This window comes from Calonectris borealis, chromosome 1 (assembly GCF_964195595.1).
Source record: "Calonectris borealis chromosome 1, bCalBor7.hap1.2, whole genome shotgun sequence".
Taxonomy (NCBI): domain Eukaryota; kingdom Metazoa; phylum Chordata; class Aves; order Procellariiformes; family Procellariidae; genus Calonectris; species Calonectris borealis.
Genome location: NC_134312.1, coordinates 80,287,009 through 80,308,585, shown reverse-complemented (window position 1 = coordinate 80,308,585; position 21,577 = coordinate 80,287,009). Strand labels below are relative to the sequence as shown.

Genomic DNA, 21,577 nt, shown 5'->3' with positions numbered 1-21,577 from the left:
GAACTGGGGATGAGGGACAAGTGTGGGTTTAGGGCTGCTAAACCTTCAGTTGGAAAACCATACTCTCAAACACCGAATTTGCACCTCACTAAATAGCAGACTGTTATTCATGCAGAGAAAATAGAAAAAGTGACTTCCATAGACTAGCACCCAACTAATGGCAAACCGGTGTACGCTAGCAGACCGAGTCTAGTCTTAGTGTAATTAAAATGGAATCAGATACAGTTCTTCAGAACCAAGATCTAGCTAATAAGCCTGCTTTAGAAACCAATCAAGTTTATAACAAAGCAGCAGCTTCCAATGTGTGGGAGGATAGAACGCCTCACAATTTTTTTTTTCATAGGAAAAAGATGTTGGAGAAAGAGACGGAAGGAGAAGAACAACATTTTGAACTTTTGAGTAAGTTCTTGCCTCTCCCCCCCCCCAGTCATCACCCTTTGGGGACATCTGATGTGATCAGAAAGAGTCAATGTTCTTAAAACCAAGGGAATCTTAGATTTACAGTCTAGAGATATATCAAGTATTTCCCAACTCCTTTGAAGAAGGGAAACAAAGGTAACTCGCTTCCCCCTTCTCCATCTTTTGTTTCACACACACGTGTCCAAACAGAGGCAGAGTTTGCTACGTCTGAGTTGAAAGTTTAAGGTTTATTAGAAAAATACTTGATCTTTGATAGCGTTGCGTATTTTACACATCCGGTTAAAATGCTTTTTATCACTTTCATTCAAATTCATGATTTGTTAATAACTTCTTCATGCAATCTTCGTAGTTAACGTACTTGTACACACCACATGAGCACCCGTAATGGAAGGGTATCTTCCTGAGGGGCAGAGAGCCTGTTCAGGAAACATCACCTGTTTGTACTGGAAAGTCACCGAAGTGATGCCATGGTTTGATGCCATGTCCTGAGTTCCCTCTTCCTCTGCTGGGGATTTGCAGAGGACGGAAATCCAAAATTCATCAACTAAATGGGCCACAAACCAAGCCTCAAAACCATGAATAGTTTCACCGGCATCTGTCTCTACTCTAAATGATGCACTGTTATTCCTTCCACTGCCACACATACAGATTCAAGAACTCTAATCAGATCACTTGTTTTCAATGGCTGAAGGGCCAGTTCCCTTTACGGAGAAATCCCTGAGATTACACATAGCATCAAGCTCCTTTTGAATAAGGAGGAAAACAGACACAGTAGGATAAGTTTTAAATTTCTTGGACTACAAAGCTCTCATAATGTTTGTATCTTTCACATTAATGGACAAAATAATGCTGTAAAAGTGAACATCTATTGTGCTATGTTTTGAAGGGGTTTAAAACAGAAGAGTTCAAATTAAAAGCATCTGAAGGTAGATCAACTCTATTTTCTCGGGGGAATGGGGAAGGCACTAGAGTGAGAAGCCCTCATCAACCTTACTCAGTCCCTTTCAGAAGTATAAAATGGCATCGCCACTTTGGAGAATCTAATCAGTGAGGGTGGAGTGGGGAGTGAGGAAACTGATAGAACTGTGTAGGTATGTCTTCTACCACGGGACTGTGGAATTGATCACAGATGGTACCACTATGAACCACACAAAGCTGGCAGCGCTCGTCTCACTTGGTTGATGGTTGATCACAGTCCAGTGGTTCTTGATTGCATACTTTGATATTTTCCTCCAGTTTGCACTTTAACATCCATCCATAGGAGTAGCGGCAAGCTCTCTACTCAGAAAGGTACCTAAAATCACTATCTGTGGGGCTGAATGCTCCAGGGGAGTTGACAGTGCCTTCCTATCTACTGAAGAACACTTCTACATCAATACCGACTTCAAGAAAGTGCAGTTGTACCCATCAGAGTTAGCCATGCAACACTCCAACCTTCCATGGAAAAAATAAAAATACATAGCCACTAATGATTCTGGCATCGGATTGTGGTAAGATCCTGTGTGTTCCTTAATTGAAGGGTCCTGCACCCTGAAGAATGAATTCAGTCATGATTACTCTACTTCTTCCCAATCCAGTGAAGTCAAAGCCTTCTCCTGTAACATAGAAAGAAAACTTACAATTATAAAAGCAATGAGGACCCTCATCCGAATTTCAACTCTGCTGAGTCAGGCAGTAGTTTGCCAGTAGGGTTTCCTGACCTCACACGCTATCTATTCCAATGGACACAGGCTGTACAGCTGCTGAACGTTTCCATTCATTTAATGAAGCACAAAAGGACTAGGATCTCCGATGCGAGTGCCTCCCAGCAAATCCAGGTAAATGAGCTACGAAGGGCAGCAGCTCAGCACCACTGCTGGCAAAAGAGCACCTTGCACAACTGACTTGGAAAGAGGGATAAGAAGATAAACACATGCCTTTGTGTACGAGGAAAGTGGAAGCACACCACGCCATAAGGGCAGACTATATGAAGTGCTGAACTACTATGCTGTCCCCAGAACTTGCCAACAGCACGCTTCTAGGGAGAAGCACAGGATTAGGGCAAGCGTGAAGTTTCCTGGTGTTTCTCCCAGCCTTCAGCTATTTGTGGTGGAGAGATTGTCTGTGCCAGGAATGGTGTTTTATACTTAACAACCCTCCGTGAATGTCTCCTGTTGACTTTTCGACCTATGTAAATAAAAACTTGCAGCATAGAAGATGTCTTGTAGCAAGTAATTCCACAGCTGGAGTACATGTATAAAGAATATGCAGCTCGGTTTGTTTTGTATCTGGCCCATGTTAGTTCTGTGAAGGTGTGCTGCTTCAAGGTGCCTTAGGCAGTGCACAAGTCAAGGGAGGCAAAACACATACCCAGCCACCCTGGTCCTGAATCCACGGTTTGAAGTGTTCTCTGAGGTACTTTAATCCAAAGCCCAAGACCAGGTTCATAGGATGGTTGTCCACAGCGGTAAGTCTGGTGGCAGCCTCCATGGTGAAGGCAACTTTCGTGCATTGTACTTGGCCTCCTGGCTTACTTGTTGAATCTGCTGAGACGCCCTCCAGAAACAAATCAGTGATCCTCTTGAAGAAGGTGTAGGACAGCATGTCTTTAAAATGCTGATAGAAAACCTTGTCCTTTTTAATCTGAAAATAAGAATAAGGATTGGTTAAATTGAGCCACTTTTGTTGGAACTGCTTTCCCCATCTCATTGGGGAAGGAGAGCATCTCTAGGTAATACATGCAATATAGTCTAACCGTGGCGGTGAATGCAAGAGATGACACGCAAACCCCACGCCTCACTGCAAGGCTGCTCCTTCAGGCTCTGGAGGTGGCTCTATGTTTTTTCCTTGAAAAAATCTTCAGGTGTTTTGCATTTGAATGAGAGAAGCAGAGAGAGAGAAAGCAAATCAAGTGTGACACTGATATTGAGACCTGCAGGTGAGGAGACATGGGAATACAGGAGCAGTGGGAAGATGACAGTGAAGGCAAGGTTATGAGAAGTGCTGGCAACAGCTGCCATGCTAAGCTCCTTTTGCTCAGTCACGGTCTTCGTGATGATTCTTACTTTATCTGCGTACCTCTCTGCTGCAGGAGCTGAGCATGTCCTCCACCTGGGAGTATACCTTTATAGAGCAGAAGGGGCAGCTAAAGAAGGAAGTAAAGGGAACAAGTACCTATATTTTTAATAGAGAAAACATCCACTCCAACTAATTGACTCATGCAGGGGTTCTTCTATAGCTTTTGGGCAGGGCTTTCAAAATGCAGTCAGAAGATTTATTTCCCTACAGCAACTCTCAAAGCTGTAGAGTTTTTCTCCCTCCGCTGGGAACAACTTGTATGCCAAATTTAATGCAAACACAAGAGTTTCTCAGAGTCAGTCGAGTGCTCAACATCCCATGAAACTCAAGGGGGATGAGGCAAGTGACTCCTCTTTGAAATACACATTTTTGTTGCCTTCTTCCCACACCCCAACAGAGATCTCTGTTAGTCCTCTGCTCTTAAGAAAGATTTCAGGATGAGTGGCGAGGGTTTTGGAAAGCCCTAATGTGGAAAGAGAAGTTCAGGATAGAGACCGGGAGCGCTAGGTTACAAAACATTCGCTCCCAAGAGAAGTGTAATCTCTCTCTCACACTCTAGCCTGTGTAGCTCCTGAAAAGAGAAGGAGTTACCTTTTCTTCAAGTCGGTCCCCTGATTGTCCTAACAGTGAAACTATTGTTTGTATTATCTTTTCTTCATCTGTTAAGAAAAGAGTAACATAAATATCATAAATATCACAGCCTTCTAGTAGGATCCAGATAGTAAACTATACCAAAAGCCTTTGTGTCACTTCCTCGTTAAAACAGCTGCTACTTTGTGGAAAATTCAGAGTTGTGTATCCAGGCTTTAAGCTGAAGCTCACTGTTCTAGTCTGCGTGGAGTAAGCAACGCTATTTCTCCATCTGCCCGATGTTCTGCTCCAGTTAAGAATCTGGGAAAGCGCAGGGTCTTTAACATCCCACTGCCAGCCCTTAGGCTTTGAGGTATGTCTGATAACAAGCCAGAACAAAAGCGCAGCTAGCGGAAGCCCGTGAAAATGGACTTAAAGTTAGGGGAAAAAAATCCCTTCATCATTACCAATTACACCTTCTGCAACTCATTAGGACAAACTCTGCATTTGCCGGATTAAACAAAATGGCAGGATCCCTCTTGTAACCAGAAATCCCTAGAAAGCTTGCATTAAAACTAAATCTCTGCAGACATCATGGAAGACAAGCAGGTCAGACTTTTAACAGAGGTTGTTGAGCAGCGTTGTCCCGTCACCAAAGAGGGATTGACCAAGACATTATTGCCCCAATGACTGGTCTTTGGCCTTAGAGCCCCGGTGTATTACTCTGCCAGCGGCCCTGCCACTCCTACCACTGCTCTGTCACCTTACATCACTGCCTTCATCCTCCTTTTCTTATGTCACGCTTCCTTGGATTTTTAAGGATGCTCCCTTTAATTGCAGTAGCAGGCAGGACTTGTCAGGGCACTGCAAGAGCAGTCCCTGAAATGTGGCAACAGAGCAAGAACTAGCAGAGCAAACGTCCTTCTTCACAGCATCTTGCCACAGAAGTCCCCAATGCTTCACCGTGGCTAGAGAAAATGCCTCAGTGTGCAATCCCAACCTGACGTACTGCCTGTGAGCATGAGTCTTCACCCTTACCATGTTCCTCGCCCTCACTTCCGTCAGTAGGAACGCTATTGTCTTGTTCCTGACACGGGGCATGATACATTATCTTGAATGACACATCTGAAGGAGATTCTTGGGATCTGGAAGTAACAAGCTTGGCAAGTTTGTCTGCAATGTGGTTGACATCTGCTGTTTCACCTGATTGGGAAGGAGGGTGGGAAATAAAGAAGGCAATTAATCTTTCCAGGAAATAATTCAGTGATTTACTCGTTTACAAGCCCCCTGAGGTGGAAGTGCCCAGAGGATACCAAGAGATACATTTCCCCATGCTGGCGTTTTGCTATTGCTTCAGATCAGCTGGTAATAATTTAGAGAGACAAGTAATGCAGTACAACCCCCCTCTAGTATCTGAGCAGCAGCTAGCTTTACAGAGGCCATACGGAAGCAAGAGTGAGTGTTGCTCACTAGCACACATCCTTGCAAGCCAGAAGCACACCACGTATTAAGAAAGGTGAGAGTACTCCTCTATAGGACTGTGAATCTCAGACCTTAGTTGTATTGCCCATGATTAGTTCATCTATAGGTCCAGATTCAGAAAAGAGGGTGTATTTGAATGCTTTTTCCTTGTTCTCATAGGCTAATCCTGAGGAAAGGAGAAGCAGACTTCACTTCAGGGGCACCTCTAGCACAAAAGCTTCTCATGTCCTTGACACTCTTGTATTAAGCAGACAGGAATATTGGGAGAAGCTTTATCCACCTTGTGTATTGACCCTGTTCAGGACCCTCACCGGCTGAAGGCATCGCTCGGTGAGGGGACTCCAACGGGGATCCTGCTATACCAAAAAGAAGGGGAGCAGCTGTTGCAAGGTTTGCTTCACCTAAAAGGTGCTCTTCCTTACAATTCACCTCACAGAGCTTGGGATGCAAAACTTGATCTCCCCACCTCCACTGCCAAGTGGCAGCTCCTGCGTGACCAGCAGACATCGAGACAAGCTCAGCAGCGGCCTGGCCCATAACACGTGTAAAATTCACGAGCAGAGTTTATTGTGAGGGCAGCAGGGGTTAATAAGGCTGAGGGCAGCCAATAAAACTGTATTTAAAAGCTGGTGAATCAACCCCAACACATTTCCATCTCCTTGTCTGCCGGTAGAGCTTGTCAGGGAGCTGCTAAACTTCTAGGAAGGGGATCGGGCTGTTCATGACTTTGGAAACCTAAGATTAGGCACCTGGTTTTAAATTGAACAGGCCTTTGATCTAGATGGGTAATCCCCAAAAGCAGCCCCATTTGCTCCAGAATGGCCTGGCCAAGTTTGCAGCCTGGCCAAGCTGCTAGCAGTATAAGTGACAAATAATAATAATAATGTTTTTGGAATTGATCCAGTAATCTGCTGAAGGGAAGGTAAAACCCAGATTTGAAGCCAAGCAGGATCCCCAGGGAGGCTGACACCCAGCACGGGGAGGTTCTACCTCGAGGCCATGCCGGCACCCATGCTACAGGGAACATGGCCATGTATTGGCAGGGCCATCAAGTGATTGCACCCAAACTCTCGAGCTCTTTCCTCGGCAATGTGAAAATAAAATGGACATAAAAACAGATATCTGGATGCAGACACGTGTCCCTGGCAACCAAACAATGGAAAGCTATAGTTATTTCTCCCCGGCAAAAGGCACTGGGCTGAGGCAGGGACCCTTTCTTGAGAGACAGAGCTGGATTTGGCAGCAGGAAGAGTTATGGGCTTGGTGGGTAGGAGCTGGCCCAGGACAGTTAAACTGATCAGGGATGGGGCATTAGGCTGGAGAAGTCAGTGATGGATAATTTTTAGAAATATCTTTAAATGCAGTGAAAGGGGAGAGCAATCGCTGTGGCACTAACAGTATCAAGCTGGGACAAATTAAATAAACAACCCCCTACCTTAAGTATATGAAAACAATATGGCAACCTATTATATACTGTATATGGCAGCTCAGTGGGAATACCTTCTCCTCCTCTCTCAGTCTTGTATGGAAGTTAAGGTATTAGTCATTATCCAGAGCAGAAAAGGTAAAATCTCATTGCCTGCAGTGCAGCAGTGCAGCACCTGATGTGGGGCTGGCTTTGGGGGCTCGGGTATAAGATGTTTATGTGGCTGGGATCCCTGGATGTTGGATGGATTACAGCCACCTACCACCTCTTCTTCCAACACATGGGAGGGCAGGTTCAGACTTAATATAATAGCAACGTGTAAAGGAGACTTAGATCGCTCTGGAAGACTTTCCATTTAAGATACATGGTGGGGTTACGAGAGGTGGCCCAGAGACATGGGCTGCCCTGTGCTTGGCACCAGAGCTTCAAGCAGAATCTAGCACTTCTGTCTTTAGTATGGAATATTTATCTCATGATAAAGCTCCTTGAATGGGCCTTCAAACAACTTCTTTTCCGTGATTTTAGTTGGAGGTCTTCCATCTGACCAGTGTTTTATGTTTTCTTTCTAACCAGGTATGAAAAAGAAAAAGCCAATGCTTGGGAAAAAACCAACCTGTGCAATTATACAATACTTAACCACCATACGATGGAAAACAGAAAAGCCAGTCACAAGCATGAATCTTGTGTGCGTAAGCACTACTGAAGATCTGGCAATCTGCCTTCCTAATTGGAAATCGATAGAGCTAGCATACGAGGTGACCAAAAAGTGAAAGAAACCACCTTCCTCCTCCTGCCTTTCCACAGGCCACCAGCCATTTAAGCTATTTAGAGAGAGATTTAAAGACAAACAGCAGAAGGAAAGAACTAAGACATACTTCTCTGATGCTGAGAATTCCCTTCTTGAAGGCTCTCAGATTGTGCCTCAGAAATGGAGGAATGTGCCATGCGACCTCGGTGCAATGACAGCATTGGGGATTTTTCCCGCTCTGCTCTGCTGCAGAAAAAAGATGGACAATACCGTGGCAAGTATTTTCTTCTCCATTGGTTTTGGCTCTGCTGTTGCATCACGCCACCTTGAAGAACTGGTGTTGGGCTTGGTCCATCTTTATCCCTTTGATGGTCAATCTTTACTTTTCTCCTGATTAATGATTTCTGCACATTAGCCTCATTTTTCAGAAGTTTTCCATATTTACTGACAGACAACCGCCGCTGGGCGTAGGCCATTAGGATCTTATATTCTATGCTGTCTCGCTCATCATCTTCCAGCGGTATTTCCTCCATACTGACATCATTTAGTGAAGACATCTTGGTTCCTGCAAGAACGTAGTCTTAGTTTTAATGGCTTAGGGAACAGCCTGTTTTTCATGAATACCCACCAGTACTTGACATTTCTACAGAACCTTTCACCAAACACCTTACAAAACTCAGTGATGTGAAGAATATTGCAGTACCCAGGAGCCAGAGAAGCACTGTTTTCTAGAAAGAGAATTTGGTTACTGAGAAATACCTCAGATGGCAATCAAGGCCATCAAAGAACAGGAACAAGAGATCTGATCCATTGCTCTTAACTGCATTTGGTGGCTTAGACAGGAAAGATGAGGAAATTCAAGGAGTATTCAATGGTCGGGGTGCAGTGCAGGAAAAGAGGAAAGCCCATAACAATAATGACTGATTCTTGGGATGGAAAGAAAAACAATTCATCAAAGCACTGCAAAGGAAAAGCCTATACTGTGGCTCGAATGAGCAAGCATCTAAATACATGAGAATTGTGCTTTCAGAGGACGCTTTGACAAATTCGGGCCCTGAGTGCTCTAGGTAGGAAAGCAAACAAGAACGAGCCCAAACATTAGGAAAAATTATGATATTTACCTATCATAATGTTCTCAACTGTCCTTTCATTTTAGGAGACCTGAGTCAACAATCTTACATGTTTGACTGCGTGCAATGGATGGTGTGGTGGCATTTATCTAGCGTAACTTGTGGTTACTGGGGTCTCTGTTGCAGACAAGCTGAAATAGGAGCCTTCTGTCCCCACTTCTGTCCTCTCTTAAACAAGTACCAAATTCACTCACACTATGCCCTCAGCCTGACAGAAACAAATTCGAGCTAATTTCTTCCTGTCTGGAATATCATTCAGCTATTTGCCCCTTTGAATGTAATGCTATTGCTGATACGTATCCAACAGGACGTTTAAATCCTAAGCATGGAGACTCACATTTGGGAGTTAAACACACACCACGCACCCCCTGAGTCCAAAGGGGAGTCAGTGGGAACGGGGTGCCTTGCTCCCCATGTATTTTTAACTTCTGCCGTTGGGTTAAGAGCAAGCCGCCCCTCCTAATTCACAACCACAGGGCAGCTGTTCTGCAGGAGGCAGCTTTCTAGCGCAGCCTTATTCTGCAAGGGTCTGCAGGCACAGCAATGGGTATGAAGGGACCTGGGTATCCTGTTTCTTCACAGATGCTGGGAGGCAAGGCTCAGAGGCAGGGAGATTGCCAGGCTGCACTTTAATTGCAGCTCACCTGTCTTTACTGTGCAGAGGTCTGAAGTTACTAGCTGCTTCCTTCAAACTCCAGAAAACTACATGTTGTCGCATTACGATCCACCTGTTATCCTAAAACTTTCTTTTTCCTAAGTATGAAGCTCAAATAAGTCATATATGTATGTATAAAGTGCCAGATCTTCATCTGGTGTAAACCATCCCAGTCCCAAGAAAACCCACAGGAGGATACTGGCTCGCCTTTAGCAAAAGTCTGGCCTTAAAGTTCTGAACACCTCTATTTGGAACAGACATCTCACCTCACATGCATCTCATTTTACTACTCAGGTATAAAGGGTACCGTTTGTCTTCTGGATATAGGTGGTGTTAGGACTAACACACTTAAAGGGGGTTAATAAAAAAGTTGGAAATGACTGATTAGTCAAAAAAGATTTCCCTGCCCCAGCAAGTTATGGAAAGAAACAGAGCTCAGCTGATTTGTCACCTTGTTTTCAATACTGCTTTTATTGTAAGATTTTAACTTCATTTTGGTTAAGTTTCACATTTGTAACCTTTTAAGTTAAAAAAAAAAACAGGTTTGCGGCACTCTGTGCTGTATTGCCATTAGCTGCAGGAAGCAACCAATATAACAAAACTTATATAAGCCACTTACTTCCACCATGCTAAATTGGTTTTTAGTGCTGGTGTTGAGACAACAGAAGGAAAAAAAGGAACATATTGAAACTCAAACCCCTCCTTACCAAATTTATGAGCATCAGAAATTAGACCAACTCCAAACCCATGGCTTACATGTACTCTTAGTTCAGAATTGTCCTTACCGGGGAAGGGCATGAGGAAAGAAAAGGGGAAGAGGAAGGAGAGGGGGGAGGGAAAGAAGAAAGGGAAAGGGTTGAGGAGGAAGAAACCTGGAAGTGTCGCATTGTAGATCCAACATGACATTTCCTCCAACCTTGCACTGCTAAATGCATCTATGTGGCTCACAGTCTGCACCACATTTCAGAGACTCTCTTTTTCCTCAAGACAAAGGACTGTTCCAGATGCTGCTCTGGGATATCACTGGCTTCCACTTTCACTTTAGGACAGTCACGAAAGAAATGAGAATGGGAATAGTGTGATGGAGGGGAGAAAATGGGGAAAAAGCCCCAGCACATCCACTGGTAGAGAAAGGAAAGATAACCTGTTTATCTCTGAGAGAGCTGCTATGTTAAGTCTCTCCGTGGGTGAGCCAAAATGTAATTTCCCAATCATGCTCAAGTTAAGCCGTTGACACACCACCATCCCACACCTTCAACGCCTGTCTCAAACCCATGGCAACAGCCCCTCTGAAATTTTCTTCCCAGTGCAAACCTGGGTGTTTGCTCAATTTGTGCTAGTAGAGTGCTGCAATGTAATGTTTAGAAACCCATACTTAACTTCATGTGGCAAAACATCTCATTCTTCCCTAACTACGCGCTTAGGTGAGAATTCATCCCAACAGCATCCAAGGTACAAGCAACTACGTTGTCTTTGAACAGCCTCCTGGGCTTCAGCAGAAGCCCTGTCCTGTGAAGGGCCCAGCACTGCACTGAGACCTCTTGCTCACAAGGTCATGCCAAGGTGAGTCCCTGTTTGCTGGGGACAGCCGGGGCAGTTTGGAGGCTGGGGGAGAGGGTGCAAGTTCCCCTTCTCTTGCTAGTTGCTGCCTTGAGATATTCAAAGGGTCAGCAAGAGCTTTGCGTCTTCTCACAGTGTTCGTGCAGGCAGCTTTAATGAACCTGCAAGGTAAACTGAAAGCCCAGCACAAAAACGTCAGCAGAGACTGTTACAAGAAACAAACCAAGTGGAGAAAAAGAAGCGGGAGCTAGAAATACAGAGGAAAAAAGGGAGAACTGAAATGACGCAAGACAGGCATGGGGTTGCTGCTTCCTCGTTGCTGTGCCTAGGACGGGAGCGCTGATGTGCATACCACCCTCGGGATGCAGGGGAGCAAAGGTAAGACCTTTTCCGTGCCCCGTGATTGTTTGAGCCCATCTTCCAGTGCAAACCAGAGCAGCTTAAAGAGTGTTTTAAGGTGCACTGCACTTCTCAATGTCTCTGCTACACAGAAACCAAGGCTACAGCAAATCCCTTCAGCTGGTCAATGAGCCTGGGAACAGGCACTTCCCTTTGCCCTGGAAACCAGACCAAGCATTTATTCATTTTGAAGTTTGTCCAGAAATAGAAAGAAAATTTTAAAGGCTATGCCATTCTTTTTCATTATTTAATACTTTATGCAAACTCAAGTTCCCCCTTGAAAAGACCTAACTTAGCCCTTCAGATCAGACACCGACGCTACTTAAAATAGCATAGGCTTCCGCACCATCGGTACTCTTTACAGATCTAAAATAATTTGTGTAACATTCATATATACTCATTTTTCACTAATATAAAAATATAAATAACAATATAAAAATAGATAAGCTATATATAAAAGACACATAAATTATACAGTAATTATATTAAAATAATATAAAAATTCATTCCCAAACAGCAAGAGGAATTACCAGTAGTAGCATTCAAAAACCCTTACAGCCCTATACACTGGGCTATTACTTATACATTGAGAACAGACCTACCCAAGGTGGCTGCACAGATAAAAATCAAATAAGAGTTCAAAGGTTGGTCTCCTAAACGAGGCTGAGTGCAGACCGAGAGCAGGAGGTAAGCTATTATTACAGCTTGCTAGCACGTAACATCAAATAAGCACTTGCACATCAGATGCAGCTGTACGGCTAAGCCCGCACCTCGCTCTGATGGGGAACCTCTGAGAAATGAAACAAATTATGTTGGTAAAATTGTCGTATAGGAACTTCCTTACTGGGACTTTTTTCAGCACTGACGTCTCGGTAAGAAATCTCACCCCTGTGCTTACAACGAGGCTGGAGGAACATAAAAAGAGAACTAGGAGTCACAGCTCATTTATGCCATTACTTGCAGTTAGCAAGAAAAGGAGGTATCACCACATGCTGGCGAGCGTTTTTAAAGGAGACTGCCAGCAGCTAACTTGTTTTTCAGTTCATTTTGAAGTCTGAAATCTTAATTGGTGACTTACGGCTCTCTTTAGACTTACTTCTTCAAACTATAACCACGTTATTTTCCCAATACCCCGTCTGGTGTGGGCCAGAGACAAGCCAGGCCTTTTGCAGAAGCAGCCCTTGCTTTGCACGAACTCTCTCAGAAATTAGTTTCTGTAAAGAACGTTTTTTAATGCAAGCATTGATTCGGTTTGACAAGTCCTGCTAAAACCCGAATCTGCATATTATTTCCGAGGATGATTAAAAGAAACTCAGAGGATCAGATTATGGAGAGTAGCAGCATGGTCTCATTCTGTCTACTTAAAAACTCTGGTCTAAATTATTTATCTTCTGGAGCTTGCAGGCTCTGAGGGAGCAGCGTTACCCTCTCCCTCTTTACTCTTCTCCAGACCTTTTCCTTCTATTGCCAAATGTCACATCCACATGCCATTTCCCAGAAAATGGAAACTGAACTGCCAACGCTTATAGTGGTACATTTAGCTGTAACCCTCCATCCGCTTCAAGAATTATCTGCCAGGATGGAGAAATTTGACAAAAACACAGACGGACTTCTGTGAGCAGCACGACCAACAAAACCTGCTTTCCTGTGGAGTCTCTGAGAGCCAATACTGGCCAAACTTGCACAAGTCCACAAAAATACCCCCAAACTCGTAGCACTCTAACACCACCCTGGGCCAACTGCAATGACAGTCAACTAAAAGCTCGAGAAGTTTATTATACAAGGCTGAGTGGGCAGGATATAGAAAGGAAACCATAAAAAAGAGGTAAACGAGCAACATGACTGTTTAATCTTTGTTAGGAGGAAGTGTAGCCTGGAGGTTCAAGTATAGATGAAATAACTGTTGATTTGGAGGGCGTCCAGCTATAGGCCTGTCTTCAGCAAAACTGGACCAAGTAGTGTCCTGGCTATGCCATTTCTTGACAGTTTTTGTATTGTTGTTATTTGTTAATATATAGTTGCACGTATAGCTGCAAACCACCATGGTGGCTAACTCTGCAAGCGCTCTCAGCCTGTGCTCACCACAAAGTCCGCTTGAGCCCAAACTTGCGTGCTACACTCATGCTTTCCCAGCCCCTTCTCTCCTCCTAACCCTGCTGGCGTGCCTCCCATCCTTCCTCCTCAGGTGCCCACAGAGCACAGAGAAGTTCTACCACCACTTCTTCTGTGGGAAGGTTCATCCCCCTGCCTCACAGACAGCCCTGGGATTTACCTCCAAAAGGCTCGGGGACCTTGACCAAGCAGAGACAATGTCAGTGCTGACCCTGCTGTTTGGCTCGATCCCCCATCACATGCCCTCTTGCCAGTGCTAGCAAACCCCAGGGAAGCTGAAGCTGGCTCTGCAGCAAAAGGCAGTGCCTGCCCTGAAAGGCTGAATAGACAAAGCAGAAAGGAGAAGTGAAAGAGGCCCCCGAAAATGATTGTTAGTCCAAGTTATTCAGGTCTGGTCTGGTGCTTCTCTTAACCAGCAGAGACAGAAATGTGGTTCCTTGCCTGGGACACCAGCTCTGAATAAAACACTGGTCACAATGTTGATTTATTGGCTCTCAAAGTTGTGGGGCTGGCTCTCAGGCTTGTGTTATGTCATACCTTACTTGCAGTATATGTGCCCTGCTGTGCTGTTTATCACTGCTCAGAACTGGGTCAAGGTTATCATTTTGCTGCACTGTGTAGCAGTTTTGTGATATGATAAAATCATTGATCGTGAGTCTAATCTGGTATCTGTACTCAGCATTGCCATCATCTCTGTACCTCGGGAACCACCTCTTAGAAACTATTAATAATTACACTGATGAATTGGCTGGCCAACTCCAGCAATATGAAGAAAGTCTCTCTTCCTCCCTACGGGCCTGTGTCTCGGGTGTGGAGGAACTGTCTTGGGAGGTCCAGCAACTCAAAGAAGATATGTCCTACTCCTCACCTGCACGGGTGTCTCAGCCATTAGGAGCAAGTGTCCTTCTGCTCAAGAGAGGAGATATTGTGGGTACATGTCCTGGGACACCCTGTGGTTTTACATGTGTGACCATGGAGAGGACATGAGGAAGTGGGATGGAAAATCTACTGCAGCCCTACAGGCACAGGTACATGAGTTGCGAGGAAAAACAATCACAAAAGGGGGTTCTTCTAGAAAACTGCTGCTCCAGTTTCCAGTGAGCAGTTCCCCAGACAGAGTAGACGACCTGACTTTACTTCCAATCTTAATAAAGGGATTTTTGATTCGCATCTACAAGAAGTGAGTAATGAGTACTATGACCAGGAGGGGCCCTGCCTCCGGCCAGGTGGAGGAAAGGGACAAGCGGGTTTACTGGACTGTGTGGATTCGATGGCCTGGCACATCAGACCCACAGGAGTATAAGGCTCTCGTAGACACTGGTGCACAGTGTACCCTGATGCCATCAGGCTATAAAGGGGCAGAACCCATTTGTATTTCTGGAGTGACAGGGGGATCCCAAGAGTTAACTGTATCAGAGGCTGAAGTGAGCCTAACCGGGAACGAGTGGCAGAAGCACCCCATTGTGACTGGCCCAGAGGCCCCATGCATCCTTGGCAGAGACTGCCCAGGAGAGGGTATTTCAAGGACCCAAAAGGGTACCGGTGGGCTTTTGGTATAGCTGCCTTGGAGACGGAGGAAATTAAACAGCTGTCCACCTTGCCCAGTCTCTCAGAGGACCCTTCTGTTGTGGGGTTGCTGAGGGTTGAAGAACAGCAGGTACCAATCGCTACCACAACAGTGCACCAGTGGCAATATCGCACCAACTGAGACTCCCTGATCCCCATCCATAAACTGGTTCATCGACTGGAGAGCCAAGGAGTGATCAGCAAGACTCGCTCACCCTTTAACAGTCCCATATGGCCAGTGCGAAAGTCCAATGGAGAGTGGAGACTAACAGTAGACTATCGTGGCCTGAACGAAATCACGCCACCACTGAGTGCTGCCGTGCCGGACATGCTAGAACGTCAATACGAACCAGAGTCAAAGGCAGCCAAGTGGTACGCCACCATTGATATCGCTAATGCGTTCTTCTCCATCCCTTTGGCAGCAGAGTGCAGTTTGCTTTCACTTGGAGGGGCATCCAGTACACCTGGAACCGACTGCCCCAGGGGTGGAAACACAGCCCTACCATTTGCCATGGACTGATCCACACCGCACTGGAACAGGGTGAGGCTCTGGAACACCTGCAGTACATTGACGACATCATCGTGTGAGGCAGCACAGCAGAAGTTTTTGAGAAAGGGAAGAAAATAATTCAAATCCTCCTGAAGGCTGGTTTTGCCATAAAACAAAGTAAGGTCAAGGGACCTGCACAGGAGATCCAGTTTTTAGGAATAAAATGGCAAGATGGGCGTCATCAGATCCCAATGGACATGATCAACAAAATAACAGCCATGTCTCCACCAGCTAGCGAAAAGGAAACACAAGCTTTCCTAGGCGTTGTGGGCTTTTGGAGAATGTAAATTCCAGATTACAGTCAGATCGTAAGCCCCCTCTATCACGTGACCAGGAAGAAGAACGACTTCAAATGGGGCCCTGAGCAGCGACAAGCCTTTGAACAAATTAAATGGGAGATAGTTCATGCAGTAGCCCTTAGGCCAGTCCGGGCAGGACAAGATGTGAAGAATGTGCTCTACACCGCAGCCGGGGAGAATGGCCCTACCTGGAGCCTCTGGCAGAAAGCACCAGGGGAGACTCGAGGTCGACCCTTAGGGTTCTGGAGTCGGGGATACAGAGGATCCGAGGCCCGCTACACTCCAACTGAGAAGGAGATATTGGCAGCATATGAAGGGGTTCAAGCTGCTTCGGAAGTGGTTGGCACTGAAGCACAGCTCCTCCTGGCACCCCGACTGCCGGTGCTGGGCTGGATGTTCAAAGGGAGCGTCCCCTCTACACATCATGCAACCGATGCTACGTGGAGTAAGTGGGTCGCACTGATCACACAACGGGCCCGAATAGGAAACCCCAGTCGCCCAGGAATCTTGGAGGTGATCACGAACTGGCCAGAAGGCAAAGATTTCGGAATATCACCAGAGGAGGAGGTGACGCGTGCTGAAGAGGCTCCACTGTATAATAAACTACCAGAAAACAAGAAGCAATATGCCCTGTTCACTGATGGGTCCTGTCGCCTTGTGGGAAAGCATCGGAGGTGGAAAGCTGCTGCATGGAGTCCTATACGCCAAGTTGCAGAAACTACTGAAGGAGAAGGTGAGTCGAGCCAGTTTGCAGAGGTGAAAGCCATCCAGCTAGCCTTGGACATTGCTGAATGAGAAAAATGGCCAGTACTCTATCTCTATACTGACTCATGGATGGTGGCAAACGCCCTGTGGGGGTGGTTGCAGCAGTGGAAGCAGAACAACAGCAGCACTGAAGAACATCAAAACAAGCAGCAGGTGGACCAGGCTGCTAAGATTGAAGTGGCTCAGGTGGATCTGGACTGGCAACATAAGGGTGAATTATTTATAGCCCGATGCGCCCATGACACCTCAGGCCATCAAGGAAGAGATGCAACATATAGATGGGCTCATGATCGAGGGGTGGACTTGACCATGAATGCTATTGCACAGGTTATCCATGAATGTGAAACATGGCGCTGCAATCAAGCAAGCCAAGTGAGTAAAGCCTCTTTGGTATGGGGGACGATGGCTGAAATATAAATATGGGGAGGCCTGGCAGATTGATTATTTCACACTCCCACAAACCCACCAAGGCAAGCACCATGTGCTCACCATGGTGGAAGCAACCACAGGATGGCTGGAAACATATCCTGTGCCCATGCCACCACCAGGAACACCATCCTGGGCCTTGAAAAGCAAGTCTTATGGTGATATGGCACCCCAGAAAGAATTGAGTCAGACAACGGGACTCATTTCGGAAACATCGTCATAGACACCTGGGCCAAAGAGCACGGCATTGAGTGGGTCTATCACATCCCCTATCACGCACCAGCCTCTGGGAAAATCGAACGATACAACGGGCTGCTAAAGACTACGCTGAGAGCAATGGGTGGTGGGACATTTAAACATTGGGATACACATTTAGCAAAGGTCACCTGGTTAATCAACACTAGGGAATCTGCCAATCGAGCTGGCCCTGCCAATCAAAACTTTTACATACTGTAGAGGGCAATAATGTCCCTGTAGTCCACATAAAAAAATATGGGGAAGACAGTATGGGTTACTCCTGCCTCGGGCAAAAGAAAACCCATTTGTGGGATTGCTTTTGCTCAAGGACCTGGGTGCACTTGGTGGGTAATGCGAAAGGATGGGAAAGTCCGGTGTGTACCTCAAGGGGATTTGATTTGGGGTGAAAATAGCCAATGAACTGAATTGTATGATGTTAATTGCTATATAATATTCTATATCATCACTTCTATGGTTGCTGTATGTCATATCAATGGTATTGCAGTAAAAATCACCCTGATTAATGAAGAATGAACTCTGATGAAACCAAGCAAAGTGCAACAATGATAGAACCAGACAAGCGCAGCAATAATGGAATCAAAACTGGCTTCAAGATGTTACAATCCAACACCACACATCATCTCTCCTGCTCTGCAAGACTGTTATGACAGATGGAGCCCAAAGTCATGGACTAAATGAACTCAATGGACATTTTAGAGGGATCGCCCATAGACTAAGGGAATGATATCTGTGTGTATATATATCAAAAGGCAGGAAAAGTGGTGGTAATTAATTGGAACGTATTGGAAAACGTGAGACCTAGGCATGATGTAAATGGTATAAAATAAGGGGTGGATACTGTCCTGGTTTCGGCTGGGATAGGGTTAAATTTCTTCCTAGTGCTGTGTTTTGGATTTAGCATGAGAAGAATGTTGATAACACACTGATGTTTTTTGTTGTTGCTAAGTACCCTATAGTCCAGGACTCTTCAGCTTCCCATGTTCTGCCAGGTGCACAAGAAGCTGGGAGGGAGCACAGCCAGGACAGCTAACCCAACTGGCCAACGGGGTATTCCATACCATATAACGTCATGCTCAGTATATAAATAGGAGGCATGGTCCAGGAAGTAGCGATCGCTGCTTGGTTATCGGTCAGTGGGTGGTAAGCAATTGCATTGTGCATCACTAATTTTGTATATTCTACCATTATTATTGTTGTTGTTGTTATTATTATTATCCCTATCTTTTCTGTTCTATTAAACTGTCTTTATCTCAATCCATGAATTTTGAATTTTACTTTTTTTTTTTTAAATTCTCTCCCCCATCCCACTGTGGGGGGAGAGTGAGCGAGTGGCTGCGTAGTGTTTGGCTGCTGCCGGATTAAACCACAACACTTGGCTGAAGAAATATTTTGTACATATTAAGTCAGTCATTCTCATAAAACCCTTAGTGGATAGGTATTGTCTGTGCAAGAGAGACTGAACTGTTTTAAACCGTACAGATGCCACGGAAATCTGGTTTTACACACAAGCCCACCAGAAAGGACTTCTCCACGTGGTACCGCAATATAGTTTCCTCTAGGATGGAAAGCAGTAACTTGCAAGCTGAAGGATTATGCGCCCCTTATTTAATCTTAACTAAACAGAATACAACATAATTAATGAAGGCTGAGGAAAATATCCCTAGTGGCAACAGATTTTTCATGAGCACTGTTGTGCAACAGATATAACACATGCTATATAAAAAGGTGTATGCTGATACATGTCTTTCAGAAGAGTTGTCTGCTAGTCTGTGGCTGTCCAGAAGTATTTCCCATATTCAAAGCTGAGAGGCTGCCAAAGACTCAGTCTCTAGAAGAGAAGTGATGCACGCACTTGGCTTTCAGCACCAACAGAAATGGTAATGTACGTGTTTATGACCTCCAGTAGACTAAATTGGCTGCCACTGTGCAGCAAAGATCTGGGAGCAAAAAGGGAAGAACAGATCTGGTTACTGATGATTTCAGGGGAGCATGTCACCTGCTGAATCACCTCCACCATTTACTTGCTTGGATTAGAGTTTCCTTCAGTTGTAAATGAAGACATTTTACCAGCAAGAGGTGACCTAGCTTGAACTGGGCCGACCTGTAAGAATCGGGTGGTAAAGATGTAAGTCTACATGAATTCACTGGGATAGTCCCAAATTTTAAATTCAACCTTCCACAACTAACTGTAGTGCAGTTGGCAGAAAACGACCTTGCTCTCCTTGGCTGGATGTGTGAATCTCTTCTTTCAAAAGCATACAGCCAACAGCAGCAAAGCTTATATGGCAGCTCCAAAAGTCCCAGGACAGTTCCTTCCCTCTTTGACACCACAGCTAAACCTTAAAGTACATTGTTCGATACCTAAATCAACTATGATAAATATAGCCATTTAATCCATATACAAATAAGATTCAGAGAGTCTCTGGATTATAGACAGCCAAACATTATATAAGAGAAACCAAGTTCAGAGAAGAAAAGAGGGTTTTATTACCTTCCAGGTCTATTGCACCAGCAACCCTGGGTGCCCGCTGATCTCAATTCTTTCTCCTGCTCTTCCAGTGGCTGGGCTTGTTTTGCTAGAGCCAGCCTTGCAAGCACAGTACTTCCCTTCAGAAACCTGAAGTTTGCTTCTGTTATTTAATATTTTCAGTCTTTCATCAAAACATGTGCTTATAAGCTTTCACTGAGAAGGGCACTGCACTTGCAATAAAAAAAAGTGCACCGTGTACTTCCTTATGAGAACAACGTTCAAACATGTCAGTTCGCAGAAAGGGTAGGCCCCTCCCGCACGTGACTTGTTCTCAGCAGCGCACTAGGCAAGGGGAAAAAAATCTATAGCTCTTTGGGGCTTCTTGCCAAATGTTATCTTTTTTTTTTTTTTCCTTCCAAACCCTTTTTGTCTCCATGGTACAGGTCGAATCAAATCATCATTTTGGTACAGGAAGGTTTAAGTGTTTTGAAAATAGTTATACCTCTTCTTCTATAAACAACTATAAACTAATCTATGTTTTTTCATATGTTGTTGCATTTTTTTTTTCCAAAATCATGTTAATCATTAATTAGATAAGATCGGTAAAATACTTGCAACGGCTACATGGTATTACTCTTGTAACTCGTGAACCAAAACTGTGGTTTTGTTACCTGTATAACTAACCCCAAGTTAGTCGACTCAGAAGCACACATCCATTTTCAGAGGGATTTTCACCGTGTCAGTGATCTTCCATTTTCGAAATAAGCTTGTAGACAAAATTGCAAGCTAGGAGGGGCCTGATGCACATGAAGCAGCCGAAGAGGGTGAACACTTGCCTTTATCTGTGGCAGAGAAACAGTTTTAGGAGGTACAGAGGGGTTTCTGACTGGAAGGAGATCCCTTCTCAGGAACAAAAGCACTTGAGGCTGCGCCTTCGTCTGAGACCCTTGTACGGAAAAGGTCTGTCTGGTGCCTTTCCTGTGAAGGGAGGAATTTACTAGTAGAAACAGAAATATAAGAGCCAACTTTTGCATTTCCAGGGAATAGCAGCTTGGAGTTCAGTTATATGTTGCAGGCTTATAGAAGCTTTTTTGTTCGTGTTCACTGAAGCTTTCCATTTCCTTCCTGCTTTCCTAGGGCCAACTGACCTGAGAGCAATAATAGCAGATGGAAAGCCTGCGTATTACGGATTATTAACGATCTGTCATTCCCTGGACTGCAAAAACTTCAATTTTCGTTTTCTTTTCAAACATATGCCGTACCCCAATGCAGAATATACTTTCTCTGATACTAAGAGAGAAAAAAAAAGTGGTATTTGAGGCCCAGAAAAGGGAAGAGTAGCCTGCTGGAAGCATGAAAAAAGACCTAAACAACCACCCCTTTAAAAGTGCAATTTTGTATTTTATAGCATCAGTCCGAAAGTGAGAGGACCAAGAAAAAACCAACTCTGCTCCATTTTATCTATTCTATTCGCATAGAAATGATTGCATTGTTGTTCCATGTTATATCATGACAAAACAGGCAAAATTTGGCCATTTTCCATTCGGCACTTGTGTTGACCTTGTAATCAGAGCTGGATGTATAGCCCTGCATAACTTTTGAAATACACTGGCAAAGTCAAACTTTGATTTGATTTGATTTGATTTGATTATTTGATTTGATTTGACTTGATTTGGTTGAGGCA

The 21,577-nt window shown here is 44.8% G+C and overlaps 1 protein-coding gene across 1 annotated transcript; it reads right to left on the bottom strand.

Moving 5' to 3' along the window:
• Nucleotides 1-632: 632 nt before the first annotated feature.
• Nucleotides 633-20,558, bottom strand: BCL2L14 (BCL2 like 14). The gene is made up of 6 exons (XM_075165276.1): nt 19,915-20,558; nt 7,831-8,268; nt 5,086-5,250; nt 4,069-4,136; nt 2,770-3,042; nt 633-2,015 (listed from the first exon to the last, which is right to left on the bottom strand). The coding sequence occupies exons 2-6, from the start codon at nt 8,258-8,260 to the stop codon at nt 1,974-1,976; spliced, it is 978 nt and encodes a 325-aa protein (XP_075021377.1). The 5' UTR covers nt 8,261-8,268; nt 19,915-20,558; the 3' UTR covers nt 633-1,973.
• Nucleotides 20,559-21,577: the final 1,019 nt, after the last annotated feature.